Below are 19807 nucleotides of genomic sequence, written 5' to 3' on the forward strand. Positions count from 1 at the left end.
TCACCAAGCCATGGAATATAAAAAAATATTGTCTTTGGATTTAGTTACTGGTTTGTATGAATCTATAAACTTATCATTAGTTTTTTCTGCATTTCTCTCATTTTTATTTAAGGCTCTCAAATCTTTAGTAATTTTGTCTGTGTGTATATATTCAATAAGTAAGGAGTAAAACACTTATACAGTGGTGCTTGAAAGTTTGTGAATTTTCTACATATCTGCATAAATATGACCTAAAATATCATCAGATTTTCACACAAGACCTAAAAGTAGAGAAAGAGAACCCAATTAAACAAACGAGACAAAAGTATTATACTTGGTCATTTATTTATTGAGGAAAATGATCCAATATTCCATACCTGTGAGTGGCAAAAGAATCTGAACCTATAGGATTAGCAGTTGAGGGTGAAATTAGAATCTGGTATTTTCAATTGACTAATGTTAATGTTTATGGGCCCATCAGCAGGAGAACACTGAATAACATTGGTGTGCATGGCAGGATTGCAAGGAGAAAGCCTCTGCTCTCCAAAAAGAACATTGCTACCCTTCTGCAGTTTGCTAAAGATCATGTGGACAAGCCAGAAAGCTATTGGAAAAATGTTTTGTGGATGGATGAGACCAAAATAGAACTTTTTGGTTTAAATGAGAAGTGTTATGTTTGGAGAAAACACTGCATTCCAGCATAATAACCTTATTCCATCTCTGAAACACGATGGTGATTGTATCATGGTTTGAACCTGTTTTGCTGCATCTGGGACAGGACGGCTTGCCATCATTGATGGAACAATGACTTCAGAATTATATCAGCAATTTCTAAAGGAAAATGTCAGGATATCTGTCTGTGAACTGAATCTCAAAAGAAAGTGGGTCATGCAGCAAGACAACGACCCTAAGCACACAAGATGTTAATAAAGTTAATGTTTTGGAATGGCCAAGTCAAAGTCCTGACCTTCATTCAATAAAAATGTTGTGGAAGAACCTGAAGCAAGCAGTTCATGTGAGGAAATCCACCAACATCCCAGAGTTGAAGCTGTTCTGTACTGAGGAATGGGCTGAAATTCCTCCAAGCCGATGTGCAGGACTGATCAACAGTAACTGGAAACGTTTAGTTGCAGTTATTCCTGCAATATTATATTTATATTTATGCAATTTATGAATCAAATGCAGCATGTGATAAAGACTAATCACAGGAAAGTATTTTTTGGCATTAAAGTTAAAAAATGAAAATTGGAAATGACTCTCATTGTTAATGATAACAGTAGATCAATTATCGCATGCTACATTTGAACACATCTGGTGTCCCAGCCTTGCTTTGAACCAAGCTGAGTGTGTTTGGATGGAAGAATGTAGTATTAGGAAGACATGCTAGTTTACTGAGAGCTGGGCTTTCTTAGGAAATGACTCACCCTTGCTTGTGCATCATGGACAGCATACCAATGCATTTAACATTTCCTGATCGCTTCCTCCTACTGCCTTCCAGTGGTGCTCCTTAATGATGGGATAAACAGGTCTTGGTGTGAGCTTTCATGTCTTTATGCTCTAGATTTTCTCTACAGAACTGAAGGAAAGACACTGTGTCATGCCATGTTATTTTCCTCAGATTGATTAACCCACATATCAAGAAATTGCTATTAATTTTAAGGACTTTAATTTAAGGACTTTAATTTTAATGCTAAATTTTCTCACCACCTGTTTCATGCATGTGCATTTTCATATCATTTTATATAAAGATAACATGCGGATGTGTACACTTGACTTTATCTGAACAGAATGACCAGATCATTCTCTGATGATCTTCAAAATAACTTTTTAACAACCAACATATACACACCGCCCCCTCACCCCAAATCTCAGTGGCACTAAGGACAGAAATACATAGAGGCAGGGTGAGTGTGGGTGAAGACATCTACTGGAAGTGCAGTTAATTGCAAAAGTTTGCATCCCCCCACCCCCATCGTATTTGAACAAAACAAAGGAAATTGTGCCTCTATGTTACCATTTATTAATTTTAAAAAAAAGCATGGGATTTTAATGACCATTTTCTGATTATCCATCATGAAAAACACTGGGCTTATATTTCTAATTATAAAGTATTTAATGTATATTAATGAAAAAATGTTTGCTGCTCTTGACTTTTTTTTTATTAAGCCTATGTGAATTCAGAATCATCACTGATTTCTTGAATTTATTATCCCTCAATTAGCGCCGATATAAAATGAATTCACTAGAACAACTTTTCAGTGATACCATACTCACGGCCCACACCCTGGAAAGTGTCCATCATAAAGGAAAACAATTACTCAACTCTGTACCTCTGTTTCTGGGTACTCTCTGGTGCCAGCTTCATTATTTGAGACTATTTAAAGCCTGATTCTGTGCAGGGAAAGGGTGGGGTGATGGAGGCAGAGTAAACATCACAGACCCCCAAAAAAGGCATTCTTCACTATTCCCTTAATATTTCCGCCTCTCAGGAGAACCTCGAGCCAGGGGGAGCAGCGACTTCCCACCGCGAGCCGTGGGAGAAGGCCGTGGCTGCTGAGGGAAAACATTTTGCTTCATGCCCAGACTGCAGAACAGGGAAACAGGGACAGCCTTCCTGCCATTCGTTTGTTTTGGAAAGTATTTAAGCAGTCAATGTTTAGAACTTTGGGGATGTGAGAATTTTTTTTATAGATAATTCTAGATATTAATATTGTTGATGAACTCTATGCCAAGCATAGAAAGTGGGTAGAAATGGTTTCTCAGCCAAAACACAGAAACTCTCATTTGGATGTGGCACAAAACAGTACAAGTAAAGAAGAAAAGGAAATGAGCACTTAATAACTTAATAAATCTCGAACCAAACTTTTTCTTTGGCTTGTTATTTCTCTTTTGTCCATTTGCTCATGCATTTATCCAGTGGACAGAAACAGCTCATGTTCTCGTCGCAGTTCGGTCGAACAGATTGGCGCAGGCTACTGGGACAATTTGTCACTGGCTCACTGGACTCAAACAAAACCAGGGGAAAGGGAACCTGAATGGTCCTCACATGCCTGACATGGGTGAGCCATTACATAATCTCTCTCACACACACATACACACACACACACACGCACACATACACACACACACACACACACACACGCACACGCGCGCGAGCAGAAACACAATGTTTACCAGAGTTGATCGAGGTAACTCATGCACCTCTTTTCAGGAACACAAGAATGTGACTGATAATTTGAAGATCATATTGTATAATTTAGACGAGTCTGTTTTTTTTTTAGACAAGAAACCATGGAAAACCACAGAAATCACATTCCTTCATCTGGCAATGTGTAACAAGCATGTACCTCATTCTTCCCCCTTCCCTCACATCCCTTCCCTCACCCCCACTTTCCCACCATTTACGCAAAGTAAATTCTCATTAAGTGCCAAATTGTTTTCAGACGCCGACCCTGGCAGTGTTGCCGTGGAGATGGGCCGTGAGGCGGCAGGCAGCCCAGTGCTGAGGAATCAGGCATCTCTGGATATGGAGTCTCATCCCCTGAAAAAAAACAAAACCCTGTGCCAGGCCTCAGTGAGCCCATTCTGCCAGGCATAATGCACACTGACGGAGGCCTTTCAGAGCTTAACAAACGACGAGGAAGCACCACTGGAGAGGCCCTCTGACAACTCACACACACACACACACACACACACACACACACACACACACACACACACACACACACACACACACACACTTACTTACTTAACCTGCATTTCACATATGCAATGCTACATTTTCATACTGTATAACAAAAATTCAAAATAACATCTAATTGGAAATGTTTTTTTTTTATTTGACTGGCATGTTTTAACGTGACCTTCAGTTGCATCAACTTTCATAGAATTTTTATTTATCCCTTTAAAGACAACCTGAAATCAAAACAGAATTGTTTCTTTGCTAGCTCATGGTCAGATTGTGGACAATTAAATAAAAAAATATCTGTAATCTGCCACTATTCAATTAAAACTGATTTTTAAAAGATTTTATTTTATTTTGTTTTGTTTTATTTTTTCCCCCATCTCTATTATCTACATAACTGCAGGAGAGAAAAAAATTAAAGCCATTCAGCAAAGACATGTTGACATGAACCCCCCCCCCCCCCCCCCCCCCCACCCAATTTAATTATATAACTGTCAAAACAGCTAAAAAACAAAAAAACAACCCTTTGACTTTGACAATGGCCATCTATAGATTTTGAACATGTTAAAATGAACTCATTGTGACGATTAAATTTGTTCGGGTTTTCATCCTTTGACCTCGCAGAAGGGGTGTTGCTTGTACTGGGGTTGAGACCAGATGGTACTTTTTCCCCTAGGGCTAAAAGGTGCTATATTCAGATTAAAGACCTTTGAATCCAGTCCGTATGCTTTGCAGGTATCAGCTGCATTAGACTGAAGGTCAGCATATGCATTTAGAGTTGATTAAACCATGAAATGGTGCAGCGGGTATCATTGCTGTCTCATAGCTTCAGAGTTCCCAGTTCGATCTTGAGCTTGTGTTACTGTCTGTGTGGAGTTTCACGCGTTCTCCTTGTCGTCATTAGGGTTTCTCCAGTTTCCTCCGACCTTGTACCCAGTGTTCCCAGGATAGAATCCAAATCCACCATGATCCTGACTGGGTTAAAGCGGTAACATGTCCTTCACATCTGCCTTTTGCCTCTGGTTTCCTCTTTTAATGTTGTTCCATGAGTGGTGTTTTCCTAAGTGTAACTAAGTTCACTTAATACACATGTGTCCTATCACAATGAATGACCAGATCGGATCCAGACAATATTTCCACTCTGTGTAACAGCAATATCCTGACCCTTCTTTCCCGAAACCCACAAACATATTTCAGGTAACTAGAAACTTATTAACACAATATTCTGCCTCTGGTTGGGGTGTGTGTTTCTTACGTGTAAGCAAGACTTTCTTTCTCTCTCTTTTTTTCCCGGATACTTAAATTTTATTTCTCACATGACATGAGTCAGAGTTTCACTGCTATTGAATGTCACAAAAACTAGAAGGTGTTTATTTATAGCAAGAGACTGATATTGTGGTTGGTAAGAAGTCTTGTTACTTCATCCTGTCATCAGCACTTTAAATATATATTCATTCATTCATCTTAAGTAAGTGCTTTATGGTAGCGCGTTGGATCTGGAGCCTATCCTGGGAACACTGGGCATGAGTCGGGAATATGCCAGTCCATCACAGGAAACCATGCACACACACAATTTAATTCAATTCAATTCAATTTTATTTATATAGCACTTCTAACAATGGACATTGTTACAAAGCAGCAAATCAAGTGAACTTATTGAGTGATCAAAGAGACTTGAGCATAAACTGCTTTTAGCAACAGTAGCAGTATCATTTTGGCAAAAGTACAATCTTTAGGCTATCCAAGTAAGAGAGAGAGAGAGAGAGAGAGAGAGAGAGAGAGAGAGAGAGAGAGAGAGAGAGAGAGAGAGAGAGAGAGAGAAGCCAGTTCATGTTTTTGGGAGGTAGGAAGAAATGGGAGAACCTGGAGGCAACGCATGAAGAATGATATATATATTATTTTTAAAAGTACACCAGATCCATTTACAGATGAAGGTTACATAATAAAGTTAGAGACAGAGATAAGGGTGCTATCTCAATGGCAAGAAAAGGTGTCCTTTTTTCTGAGGGTGTATATATAATTGTATCTGATCAAATTTGGTCATTAATTGATGTAGGTAGGCTAGACGTACATAATAAAGTGACTATTGAGTGGATAGGTACGTTTAGTACATTTTTGACACTAGTCTTAAAGGGTATTTATTACTGATGCAGGTGTGTAATTATTTCCATGGTCATAAATCTTCCAAAATTTGTGTTAGTCAGCTTTAAGGCAAATGCGAAAAGTGCTAAATTGGGCATTTCTTGTTCCAAAATTTCTCAGATGACTTCATAATATTTATTCAGTGTTCAGTATTCATATTTAATATTCAACTTTTAACTCCTGCTTTTAACATGAACTGCGTGTTTTGAAATCTAGTCTTGGATTAGCCAGGATGATTTTTCTTTTTAATAAATCTAAATTTAAATCGATTTATACATAGTTAAATAATTATTTCATGTTAATATTAACTGGTTATATTAAATGATGTATGCTCATTGTACATGCCAGTCAAATTATCTTAATATCAGCGCAACCATAGAAAAACATTCAGTATGAGGAAGCATCACGATTCCCGACACTGTCGTAAAACGAGTGCTGCTTTACGGCAAATCGGATGTCAGTTGCTCCAGTAGAGGAACATGTGAAGAACTCTAGCTGTTACTTCTTTAACCTGTGTGTCTGTAAAATGTGCTAAAACCGTTAACTTTTAAGCGCACAGTCTACTTCAGTTTTCTCCTATTTTATATACGCGAAAGTAAAACATTATTCAAATTACGTTTACGAAAAACGTAATGTTAAGCAAACACTAAATGAGCAGTTAGCTATCTAGCTAACTACATAGCCTTTGGTTTGAGCAGCTGTCAGAATCTTAGTCTTAAGTATAAACTTGATACGTACTTCAGCAATGTTTTATTTTATCGGTCTTGGTCTCGGTGATGCTAAAGATATCACGGTAAAGGGACTGGAAATAATCAAGCGATGCAGCCGGGTTTATCTGGAAGCCTACACGTCCATACTGACTGTGGGGAAAGAAGCACTGGTATGGAAATGGGAAAAACACGCATGACACATGACTTATTCTGCTTTTTAATTAATTTTTTATTTAAATATTGCATAATAGAGACGTGTAAAGGATTTTACACATCGGGTGGCAAAAGACCACTCTAGGGACACTCAAACTGAAATCCATACCATGTTAAATGAAAGAATTATTACAGCCTTGTAAGACACCCCCCCCCAAAAAAAAAAAAAAAAAACAACAAAAAAAACAAATCAGATATTCTGCAAATACAATTTTATAGACTACGTTGTTATATATTGTCCCCCTAGTCCTGAAGTGTGCCCTGTACGTCATAATACATCGACTTTAAAGTCCCATGAAATCAGAATTGAAGTTGTTCTGCTCCAAAACAATGACAAAATTCGCATTTAGAAGATATATGCATTCAAAATTGACGTCTCTCTCTACCACCCATACAGATCAACAGTTTTGATTACATCATTCTGCACTTCAGCTTCTCATTAGATTTTCTGTCCAATCAAATGCTCTTTAGAATCTGAAGTGTCCCGCCCTCATCATTATAAAAATGCATGGTAGTAAACTAAACGCTGTTGGCTATTTAAAAAGGGTGAGGAGCCACATATGTTCCGCCCTGACTTCCTGTTTCAGTGGAAATTACATCAAATAACGTGGCACATTTCAAGGCACTTCACTGGGACTTTAACTCTAGAAGAGCTGTTAATTAAGAGCTTAATTGAATCAGATAAAAAAAAAAAAAAAAACCCTAAAACACTGTAATAATGTTTTAATTAGCATGGTTCAGATGTCAAATGGTGTGTTTAGGTTGAGTTCAAGGAGGCAATTGCCACTCAAACTCTCAGGGGTCGAAAAAGGGTATTAAAACTGTACTGTTCCTTGCCGCCTTTTTTACCTTTAGTGTGTATCTTTACATAGAAAGGTGCATGTGGTGTACCTTTTGAAACTTCACTCTAAAAGGTAATTGATGCATGCATATACTTTCAGTTTAATGGGGCACTACATTTCACATTTTCACTTGAAAAATAGTTAAAATATTAAAAATCCAAAGGATACTGGTTCCACTCCAGCGACAATGAAAGATACAGTACAGCCACAGTGAATACAGTTTTATCCTGATACAAAATAATATAACTTATAGAAAGAATTCATATTTAGTCACGACACCACAAGCTAACTATTTACACTCACTATTCCCTTTATTAGGAACACCTGTACATCTGCTCATTTATGCAATTATCCAATCAGCCAATCCTGTGGCAGCAGCACAATGTGTAAAGTCATGCAGATACAGGTCAAGACTGTCAGTTAATGTTCACATCAAACATCAGAATGGGGAAAATATGATCGGTGACTTTAACCGTTACATGGTTGTCAGTACCAGATGGGCTCTTTTGGGTATTTTAGAAACTACTGATCTCCTGGAATCTTCACACATAACAGAAAATATCCTGTGAGGAGAGGCTGAAACAAGCCAAGAACAGGAATCTGATTCTATCATATGCACAGACTTACCAAAACTGGACAGTTGAAGATTAGAAGAAGACCAGGTTTGGGTGAGCATGTGCCCATGATAGAATCAGATTCCTGTTCTTGGCGGGCAGGAGTGGAGCCTGATGTGGTCTTCTGCTGTTGTAGTGCATCCACCTCAAGGTATGATGTGTTGTAAATTCTGAGATTCTTTTCGGCTCACCATGGTTGTAAAGAGTGATTATATGAGTTACTATATCCTTCCTGGCAGCTCAAACCAATCTGGCCATTTTCCTCTGATCTCTCTTATCAACAAGGTATTTTCCACTCACAGGACTGTCCCTCACTCAACGTTTTTTGTTTTTCCACACCATTCTGTATAAACTCTAGAGTTGTGTGTTATATGTGAAATTCCCAGGAAATCAGCGGTTTCTGAAACTCGCAAACCAGCCCATCTGGTACCAGCAACCATATCACAGTTAAAGTCACAGAGATCACACTTTTCCCCATTTTGATGTTTGATGTGAACATTAACTGAAGCTCTTGTATTTTCAGTTCCTGTATCTGCATGATTTTGGCTGATTAGATAGCTTCATAAATGTACAGATGTTCCTAATAATGAAATGTAGAAATAAATTGGCGGTGAGTGTATGTATTTACAAAATCCCATCATTTCTATAAAGGAAGCGGGCAAAATTAAGACACGTAGGAAACGGGTACGGGTCAAATAACTCGCTTTTATTCCTGTAAATATCACCAGGAAGAGAGTTTAAAACAAAGTACAAAGAAGTGTGTGGGTGGACAGACAGTGGTGATCAGTGAGTGGTCTTGTGAACAGTTTATAATAGTGAATGGTCATTGGGAACAATAGTGATCAGTGTTTGGTCTTTGGAGCAATAGTAATCATGATTAATTGTTAAGTCGAGTGAACCTGCTCTCTCAACTTGTATACCTAAAAAGCTGTGATGTGAGTTGGAGATGTGATGTGAGTATCAAGTGCAGGACCGTCGCTAACATCTGTTCAAAAAGTCACTAGTCACTACGTTGGTCACAAAGTCACTAAGAAAGAAGTCCTTACATTGGAGCTTATCGTTGTACAAATTCACCATTGCTGTGTACTCATTGCTGTGTGTGTGTTTGTGTTTGTGCAGGAGGAGTATTATGGGCGAGAGCTGATTTTGGCAGACAGAGACATGGTGGAACAGGAGGCAGATGAGATCCTCAAGGGTGCTGATGTCAGTGATGTGGCCTTCCTGGTGGTGGGAGATCCATTTGGGTAAAAAAAAAAATTAAAAATACAAACATGCAGTACACTGAATACTTTATTTATTTTTACCACAACCTGTCACAATGTCCACATATTTCATAACCATACTTTGGTTATTGCGCAGTAATATGCATTATCTATCTATCGCTATCCGTCTATCTATCTGTCTGTCTGTACGTACGTACACGCGTACATAAAGACATACAGACAGACAGACATACGCATATAGGTGTGTGTGGGTGTAGGTCCCCCTTGTGCAGCCAAAACAGCTATGCCCCGTTGAGGCATGGACTCCACAAGACCTCTGAAGGTGTGCTGTGGGATCTGGCACCAAGACATTAGCAGCAGATCCTTTAAGTCCTGTAAGTAGAAACATTGGGCCTTAATGGATCAGACTTGTTTGTCCAGTACATCCCACAGATTCTTGATCGGATTGAGATGTAGGGAATTTGGAGGCCAAGTCAACAACTTGAACACAGTCATGTTCCTCAAACCATTCCTGAACATCTTAGCAGGGTACATTATCCTGCTGAAAGAGGCCACTGCTATAAGGGAATACCGTTGCCATGAAGAGGTGTACTTGGTCCACAACAATGTTTAGGTAGGTGGTATGTGTCATAGTAACATCCACATGAATACCAGGACCCAAGGTTTCCAGCAGAACATTGCCCAGAGCATCACACTTCCTCCACCAGCTTGCCTTCTTCCCATAGTGCATCCAGGTGCCATTTCTTCCCCAGGTAAAAGACGCACACACACCCAGCTGTCCACATGATGTAAAAGAAAACGTGCTTCCTCAGACCAGGCCATCTTCTTCCATTGCTCCATGGTCCAGTTCTGATGCTCACATGCTCACTGTAGGCTATTTCAGCAGTGGACGGGGGTCAGCATGGGCGCTCTGACCGATCTGCGCATTCGTAGCCCCATTCACAGCAAACTGTGATGCACTGTGTGTTCTGACACCTTTTTAATCATAGCCAGCATTACACTTTTCAGTAGTTTGTGCTCTTCTGTGGATCGTACCAGACGGGCTAGCCTTCGCTCCCCACGTGCATCAATAAGCCTTGGGCGCCTATGACCCTGTCGCCGATTCACCGGTTGTCCTTTCTTGGACCCCTTTTGGTAGGTACTAACCACTGCATACCGGGAACACTGCACAAGACCTGCTGTTTAGGAGATGCTCTGACCCAGTCGTCTAGCCATCACAATTAGGGCCTTGTCAAAGTCGCACAGATCCTTACGCTTGCCCATTTTTCCCGCTTCCAACACATCAACTTCGAGAACTGACTGTTCTCATACTTAATGTCTAATATATCCCACCCCTTGACAGGTGCCATTGTAATGAGATAATCAGTGTTATTCACGTCACCTGTCAGTGGTTTTCATGTTATGGCTGATTGGTGTATATAAGTTGCATTGTAGCAAGCTGGCGTAATTGATTTGTAAATGTTAAACACGTTTATAACTCGGCATTGTTGAATTATCATTTCTAAGCACTACATCCAACGTGCTGTCATTTTAATCAGCATACACGAGCATATGTCGCTCCACTCAGGAGCTCTTATTGTTCACTGACCATGTAGTAATATGTGGTGATGGATTTGTGATATGGGAGTTTTTGTAGACATGCACTGTATTCCTCTCTGCCTTTTTTCCTGCCCTGAAACCATTCGAGGCCTGGAGCAGGGATCCTCACTGTTTATTTTCCGTTTCTGGAGAATATTTGTATTTAATGATGTTTAATGACATATTTCAAAACCAGACGCTTGACATGTCTTGGACTGATGCTGAACTGTAAATAGTGTGCTCGTAAGCAGGAAAATGGCGGTTTATGCTCGGGTGCCATAACCATTTGTTTCATTTTTGTGTCTTATTCTGTGTTTCTTCATCAGTAATCAATTTGAGGTTGTGTTTTTTTTTGTTTTAGAGCCACAACCCACAGTGACCTAGTCCTGAGAGCAATGAATGCTGGGATAGAGTACAGAGTCATCCATAATGCCTCTATCCTGAATGCAGTGGGCTGCTGTGGGCTGCAGGTAGACCTTTTTGTTTTTCCAAACTGTTCCTCATAGGCAGGAACTACTGCTGACTGTCATCTGTGTTTCAGAGCGGTTGTGTAGCTGAAAGAAATCATATTGGCAGTGTTAGCTTGTGCCTTCCCAGCACTTGGGACGAATCCATCAATAACATGGCCGTGTATTGAGCTGTCCGAGTGCCATTGTGCTCACTGAGACCCCAGCTGTTCTCACATACTGCTGATCTGGGATCAGTCCTGTGATTTATTAGTACTTTAATACAAAATAGTTTCAGCACCATCAGCTCGTCCTGAATCAGCACTGAGCATTTATACTCCTCTGGCTCACTTAGGGATTAACGGTGATTAAAAAAAGAGCACATGGAAAGCAATAACACAACAATGTGGGTTTGCTTTTCGAATGAAGTGGTGTAACCAGAGATGCGATGAAAGCATATTTCTGTTTATAAAATCCATCCATCTGACGTTAACCTTAATGCGAAAACATGAATTTTATTGCTTTAATATGACCGGGAGTACATAAATATTTGTTATGATATATAATGCCTTTTAGTGCCTGTGCAGATTAGTAAGATCAGCAGCAGTGTGTGTTTTTGTTGTGTCAGCTGTATGAAAGTGAGCCATCAACTCCACACACACACACACACACACACACACACACACACACACACACACACACACACACACACAAATACAGGCTTGACTCAGACTGGCAGTGATGTCAGTCTGAGTCCTCTCCTGGTATTGGTATGCAGAAATCAGAGCTCGTTAAACATATATTTGTAATCATATGGCTCACTGGAGAACAGCATCAACTTTAAACTGAGCGCTACAATGGACAATTAGGTTAAACAGGTTAAAATATGATTATATACAAAGAAATTTGGAAGCAGATGGAAGCATACATTTCATGTTATTCGTTCATCTGTTTGTCTGTCTGTCTCCTGCTAGTTGTACAATTTTGGTGAGACAGTGTCCATAGTGTTCTGGACAGACAGCTGGAAACCAGAGAGCTTCTACGATAAGATTAAGAGGAACAGGGACATGGGCATGCACACGCTCTGCCTTCTGGGTAAGCAAGTCAACGTCTTCATATAAACTTCTAACCCTAGGTTCACACTAGCAAGCAACAAGCAGCGCATTTCCAATGAGAAACAGTAGTAAGTATATATAGCTTGTAAAGCTAATTGCATAAACAAATGAAATGCATTAAGGAATGTGAGAAGTGTTGGTTTGTTTGGTTTATATGTCGTGTACTTGGCTTCACTCTAGCTTTGTTCTCAAGATTGATCAGCAAAGCAAGCTAACTGTACTAGCTACGTACACCCACCAGAGGCACCAATGGTGGCTGCTACGTCCTCACAAGCTTTATTTTTCTTCGTAATGTGTGTATACACATTTAATGACAGGTCGTATATGACAGGATAAGATTGCACCACGTTGTGTAAACTACGTTCAATTTTTGGGGGAAATAATTGCAAGTAGGACCTAAACTTGTGAGTGGGAAACTGAAGAAACGCCGCCGTAGGATTCGTCTAAGGAATCATTTGGATTTGTCTGTACAGCATCATAAATTATTCCTGGGTTCACGTGCTAGTGTAAACCCGGGATAACACCAGCAGTCATTTATTTACAGTGAGAGCTAACAGTGTACAGAGACAGGTAACGGAGCAGCTGTTAGTGATGCAAAGTAGGCGAGCTGCCTGACTTTTAAAATGTTACACAAATGACCTACAGATTCATTTGGTGACTACCAATGGGAGTGAGGGACGATGGTAGGCTTACCCCACCCCCCCAACTGTTTTATGGTTCCACACATTCGGTATAATTCGTACACTCAGACACATCTCCTGTGTTTTTGCAACAAATCGCAACAACTGCAAAGTATAAACGTTGTTTTTGGCCTGTTATGACACTATTGGATCATGATGCACACATGCATTTAACTTCCAGAGTTTCTATTGCTAACCAGAAGACATGTTGATTGTCTGGCCATATTGAGTTACCCAGGGTCAACCAGGGTAACTATGGCAACTGCTAGTAACTCAGGACAGGAGCAACGTAAGGCATAAAATGGCTGGCAGTATGAACACATGAACATGACCAACAAAGAAACGGCAATGAAAATGTCAAAGCCAGACACATCCCCTAGGGGCTTGACTCCGCCCAATTCCCCTGAAACACACAGTTCCTTTATGTGTTCTCCCTGGAGTGTGTGTTAAATCAGCCTAATTCTCACACACAAAAGGAGTGAATGTATCTGAATGTGAAGAGAGTTTGTGTGTGTGTGTGTGTGTGTGTGTGTGTGTACATATACACCAGATGGTCTGCATGGGGAAATGATGATTTAGGTTTATCAACATGCATTGTAGATTTAACCCCACCCCCTTAAGGGAGAAAATCCCAAGCGGAGGCAGGGCTTCCTTGACAGGTGGCTCCGCCCACTGTGTTGTGGGGGTGGGTCAAGGGCTCAGGTGCGGATCAGATCAGCAGGATTAGAGAGTAAATGTGATCTGTGTCATTAACCTCATTATTCAACAGCGGACAGAGAGACTGGTTTTATTCGCTTCACCTTCCACCTCCAACACAATCTCTCTCTCTCTCTGTCTCTCTCTCTCTCTCTCACACACACACACACACACACACGCGCGCATCAGCGACCGCACACTGATTAGTCGATCTGTCATTACATTTACTAACAAGCCATAGATTATTTATCAACCTGACACAGAGTACTCCACATTAACATAAACAATTTGATTGTAAAGATTGTGGCATCAAAATGTGTGTGTGTGTGTGTGTCACTGTCTGTATCAGTCTCGTCTTTGTAGGCAAGGGGCCCCAAAATTCTCACCAGAAACATTCATTTCTGTTCTTTCCTGCACTGGTTTAGTAAATATAACATGTAAATATCTGTAATTATTATAAACATGCACTACCACTTATCGCATAAGTAAGGCGTAACACACTCCATGTTGTCCTGTTCTAGGAAAATAGTGAACAGCAGGGTGGGGTGATGAGGAGCAGTTACTGTTACCACCCCCAAAGTGGGTTCTTTTTCTAGAATAGCATGTCCTGAAGTGTTTTATTCCTCTTATACACCAGTGATCTTCCAACAATTACAAGGTTTAATATATTAAAGAACACTTTTAAACAGTTTATAAGTGAGTAAACAAGCCTGTTCTTAGTTACATTACACATACGTTATACATTTGTGGAACAGCCATTAAACAAGCTGGTTCCTGTTGTTGCTTACGTTATAGCAGCTATAAACAGTAGCTCCCTCCCCAGCCTCTCTCTTCTCTCACTTCTGAAGCTAAGACAAAACCATCACAGCTTGTGATGTTACAGAGAGACCACAAAGCGTAAACTCGTCTGTCCTCAACACGTCAGAAGACTTAAAGTTGCAGATTTACCTCTGACTGTTACACATCGCTGACACTGGAGACTCCTTCCGTTAATGTTAAATGTCCTTAAAGAAAACTTCTCCAGCCCAAATAGTATTTGTGAAAATATGTGATGCAAAAAATCCACTGCAAAATAAAGTTTTGTATGAAATAAAAATAATTAGCAAAATGTTGCCGAGGAAAAGAATGTTGCAACCAGTCCCTGGTATGAGAACACCTCATTTTATCTTTACACACTGGTAATGATTCTGAAAAGATGAAGATTTTTGACCTTGTTCTTTTCAGTAGACAGATACAAGAAATACAGTGTCGAAAAATGTTTTAAGGAAAGGTTCTAGTTGAACTTAGATGAGGAAACCCCTCAGGAAGTGCAGAACGCTGTACATTTCATATTTTCTCTGTTCTACAGATATCAAAGTGAAGGAGCAGTCCATGGAGAACCTCATGAGGTACGTGCAGCTCGTTTTGTGTCCGCTCTGATTTATATCTGCTCTCTAGCACTTTGTCAGAGGAGTTTGTGGTTTATTATAGACGTTCGCTTAACATAAGTTTATACACTCAGCTGGACGTGACCCAGGCGAGCTAACACCGGAGGGAAAAACTTAACCGTTTGTTTGACTTGGATTTATGATATACTATCAACGGCTGCCGAAAAAAAGAAACACTTATTACTTTCTCATTCAAGTACTTGATTGAAAATTCTGATTTACAGCCAGCGCTTTCCTAACGCACGTGTGAGCGATGTCTCGGCTCACAGAAAGGCGGTTCGTGTCTTCCACCCTTCAGTGGAACGCTATAATTTCATCTCTCATTTCACATGAACCCAGGTGGGCTTGCATGTTCCACTGCGTGTGCTGGAAAGAGCAGAGTCCTCGAGACCACTGCTCTTCAACCCGAGTGGAAAAAGGAAAAGGCCCTAATTTCTCCCAGATTGACTGGCTGAGTTGGATCGTTACTCGGAAATGGAATAAACACGCGCTCTCTTGGTTTCTGGTCAGAGCGAGCATGCCTGTCGAATGAGGTTTCTGCCCTTCATTCTGCAGAAAGGAAGGAAAATACATTTAGCATTTGTTTCCTGTATTAAGTTAATACGAAGTGATGCATTAAGTCGAGGGTTAGTACCGTCTAAACAGCACTCAATACTCTGTCAATATGTCTATATTAAGAACTAGTGCTTTAAGTACTACAAGTCCATTAGTGTTCTTTGTCTCTCTCTCTCTCTCTCTCTCTCACTCTCTCTCTCTCTCTCTTTCTTAAAGGGGTCGTAAGGTTTACGAGCCTCCCAGGTTCATGACAGTGGCTCAAGCGGCCGAGCAGCTGCTCGAGGTGGTACAGAACCGCCGAGAGCGAGCAGAGGAACCAGGTGAGGAAGAAAATGTTGGCTACCCTGCACTTACATTATTGTTGCTAGCGTTAGTTCAGTTAAACTTAGATTGGCTAATTTTGCACAGCAGACTTCCACTTTATTACATTCTTACACCACAACGTTGCTCAATTCTGCATTCTGATTGATTCATTTCACAAGTTGTGCTCGTTTCTATATTAACCACACAGGGACTTTTACAGCGGATGCTCCACCAAGGATTTTAAAAGCGTATAATCGTTCATATGGTGACGCATTCTGTAAGGAGACGTTTTTGTAACATTTATGGAACGAGTGTCTTTCTTCAGGACCGAGAAATTAACATGACATGTTGAGGGTTTTTTTTTTTGTTTAATTAACCTCAAGAGAGAGGAAAAAAGAGAATCTGGTGAGGGAACAACTGCTTATAGCTGCTATAACGCAAGTGAGAACAGGACCTAATTTATTTGGCAGACATTCAACAATACTGAAGGAGTTCCAAGAACTGTTTATCGCAAGCCAGGAACCATTATTTATCCATAGAATCCTTGAAGTTTCCTTTTTTTTTCCTTCTAAAAGTGTATAAATGTAACTATAAACAGATAAAAAGTATGAGGTGGTGCTCTTTAATAACTGAAATTGCTGAAATAGAAGAGGAAAGAGGAATAAAACACTTTGCATCATGCTGCTGTAAGAAAATAATGAAGGACGAGGTGGGGTGATGAAGAGGAGTTACCATTAGCACCACAAGGTTGATTACGTTCCATTAAAAGCATGTTGTGACGTTTTTATTACTCATATACCACAGCAAATTTCCAATGATCACAATATATTTTATTTATATTTTTAATTTATTAAAGAACGACAGTTTTCGTCCATTGGTAGTTACATTTAATATTGTGGAGTGTCCCAGAGTAAAGTTAGTTCCTGTTCAGTTATGTTATAGCAGCTAGAAACAGTTGTTCCCTCACCAGCCTCTCTTTTTTCTGTCTGTCTCTGAAAATTAATCAGCACCTTCTGATCAGTCAGATTTGAGTTTAGCAGTGCAGTGGTATAAATCATTTTCACGATACATTTATTGCTTAATTATCCTTCTAACTTGTAGCTACATCTGCGAGTCCTTTTCAATTCTATAAGTTTGCATATATCTCTATATTGTATGGTTTTTTGGGGTTTTTTTTTGCATTTCCTTTCATCTGACACTCTTCATTAGGGACTGAGACGCATTAATTTAATACACAGTAATAGACTCATGGCTGGACCATCTGCCACGGTGAATGTTTTGTCCAGCGTTGCATGAAAATTGGATTACGTTTGATTGAAAGTGTTTGATGAGATTATTGGGTTTGTGTGTCGCTGCAGCCATCACTGAGGACACGGTGTGTGTGGGACTGGCGCGGGTAGGGGCCGATGACCAGGCCGTTCGAGCTGGATCTCTGCGTGAGATGGCGGAGTGTGATTTGGGAGCGCCGCTGCACTCTATGATCATCACAGGCCACCTGCACCCGCTCGAGGTGGACATGCTGAAGCTCTTCAGCAGCCCAGAGGGTCTCAGTGGCCTGAAGATGACCGACAGCTCCACCTATGTCTCCTGAGAACTCGTGCAAAACTTTAACTCTCCCGCTGTTTCACGTCTGGAGCTTCAAGGAAACCACACGAATTATGGTGTAGCTCAAAAAATGGTCCATGCAAGTTGCATTACAGTATGGTGTTTTTGGGTTAATTAAGTTTTTCTGTGCAGCCGGCGAATGAATTACAGAGGAGGGAATGGTAAAAAGGTCATAGAGAAGGGGGGGGGGCATCTGGGGCAAATGAATGCCTCTGAAATTCTAAATAGTGCACACTAACTTTGGTCTTGTCATGTGACCGTAAAACATGTGCATTTTATTGCTGCTGGGTTTCCTGCAGTCCCGATCCAACATGCCTCGGCTCCGGTTTCTGGATGTGAGCCTCTTGTCAAATCATTTCTCTCTGTACAAAAATTTATGATGAAACCAATTTTCAAAAAACATTCTGCTTTTATATTTATACACCTTTAAAAATAACATAGGAAATATTTTCCAAAGGTTTTTAAAGAAATTAGTTATAAGAGAAAGAAGTGCATTGGGCCTGGGATCCCATGAGATTCGACAACAACAACAGGCACAGGAGCAGGTTTTTTTTATTTTTTATTTTTTTTTTTATATAAACTGTCGTCTGGGTGGGAGCAGGAGGTCAGATATGAAGCTGACAGGATAAAAAAAAAAGTACACATCTATGCTTTAATCTGTTGCTGTAAAAATAAAGATTGTGATTTCCCCCCGATTTTAGACTTTCAGCCTTTTTGTACCTGGATTGTAGACTGATGAAATATTCATTGCATACATTTACTAGGGTCGTCAAAAGTACCGGTAGTTCGGTACCAAGTCGGTACTAAAAAAAAAAAAACAAAGTTGACTGTACCAAATGTTCATAAATACCGGTAGAACCGGGTCAACCCGGTACTGACGCGCTACAAGACAGGTGGTCAGTCGGGAACTTTTCATGGGTGCACCGTGCAGCAAGAAGACATTGGAGCCAGAGCAGCAGCAGCTCCCCTGGTTACCATGGCTGCGACCGCATACTTACCTACTATATAGTAGGCGAAATACATGTATTTCTCTCTGACGCTCATTTTCCGCTTTCGGTGCCGTTACTGTTAAGTGTGTAAAAGCCGCGCCCCGAATATTTATAGATTAACCGTGCTTTCAGGAAGAGCGGCTGCTTACCCGCAGTATTTATTCAAGCAGTCCAAGCAGGTGAGTTTAAACTGATGGTAGCAGTTGCTTTATAAATGTTGTAGCATAGTTTATTTCCAGTATATTATTCTAAGAAAACATCCTCGTTTTTGCTTATTTAATGGTCAGCATACGCGCGTTTAAAACTAATACGGTCAGGAGTCCTTATTAAGCATTTAATGCATTAAATTTCATTAGGGTAAATAAATGGGAGGACATGATGGGGTTTTACTAATTTTACACACCAGAGGCTGTTTGATGACCGACATATCTGAAATTTATGGTGTTAGAAAATAATAGATGTGTGGCTAGCACGGTTTATGTCTTTAATATCAGTCAGAAAAACATTTCTACTCTTGTCTGGATAACTCTAGTAGCTTTAATAATGATATGCTTTAAGTATACAGAATGGCATTTTAAAAAAAATGCATTTTATATTGATATTTAATTTTGTTAATAAAATAGTGTTGTTTAATTAGCATGTTTTTGTGTTTTCCTTGGTACCGACTACTGAAATTTTGGTACCGTGACAACCCTAACATTTACTCTCTGTTTAGCCAGATTGAATCACTGTACCATATGCATTACATTATTTTATTTATTTATTTTTTTGTAGCATTTTGTAAACTTCAATTAAAAATTAGAGGCGTGAATCCGTTTTGAAATACCAGTCCCACCTGATCCTGACAGAATTCTGCCCACTTCTTCAGATGTCTCTACTTGCATTAGATATCTGATAACAAACATTATATTTTAGGGAATAAAGCCAAACAAATTAAATCAGGACAAACTGAAGATAAACAAAAATGTTTTTGTTTTGTTTCAAGCTGTCACCTGCTTATTCAGT

General features: G+C 39.9%; 1 protein-coding gene across 1 annotated transcript; it reads left to right on the forward strand.

Annotated features, from left to right (window-relative positions):
- Nucleotides 1-6243: 6243 nt before the first annotated feature.
- Nucleotides 6244-18609, forward strand: dph5 (diphthamide biosynthesis 5). The gene is made up of 7 exons (XM_017478467.3): nt 6244-6686; nt 9305-9429; nt 11348-11456; nt 12407-12527; nt 15272-15311; nt 16122-16225; nt 17567-18609. The coding sequence occupies exons 1-7, from the start codon at nt 6552-6554 to the stop codon at nt 17797-17799; spliced, it is 867 nt and encodes a 288-aa protein (XP_017333956.1). The 5' UTR covers nt 6244-6551; the 3' UTR covers nt 17800-18609.
- The last annotated feature ends 1198 nt before the right edge of the window (nt 18610-19807 follow it).

This window comes from Ictalurus punctatus, chromosome 10 (assembly GCF_001660625.3).
Source record: "Ictalurus punctatus breed USDA103 chromosome 10, Coco_2.0, whole genome shotgun sequence".
NCBI classification, from domain to species: Eukaryota; Metazoa; Chordata; class Actinopteri; order Siluriformes; family Ictaluridae; genus Ictalurus; species Ictalurus punctatus.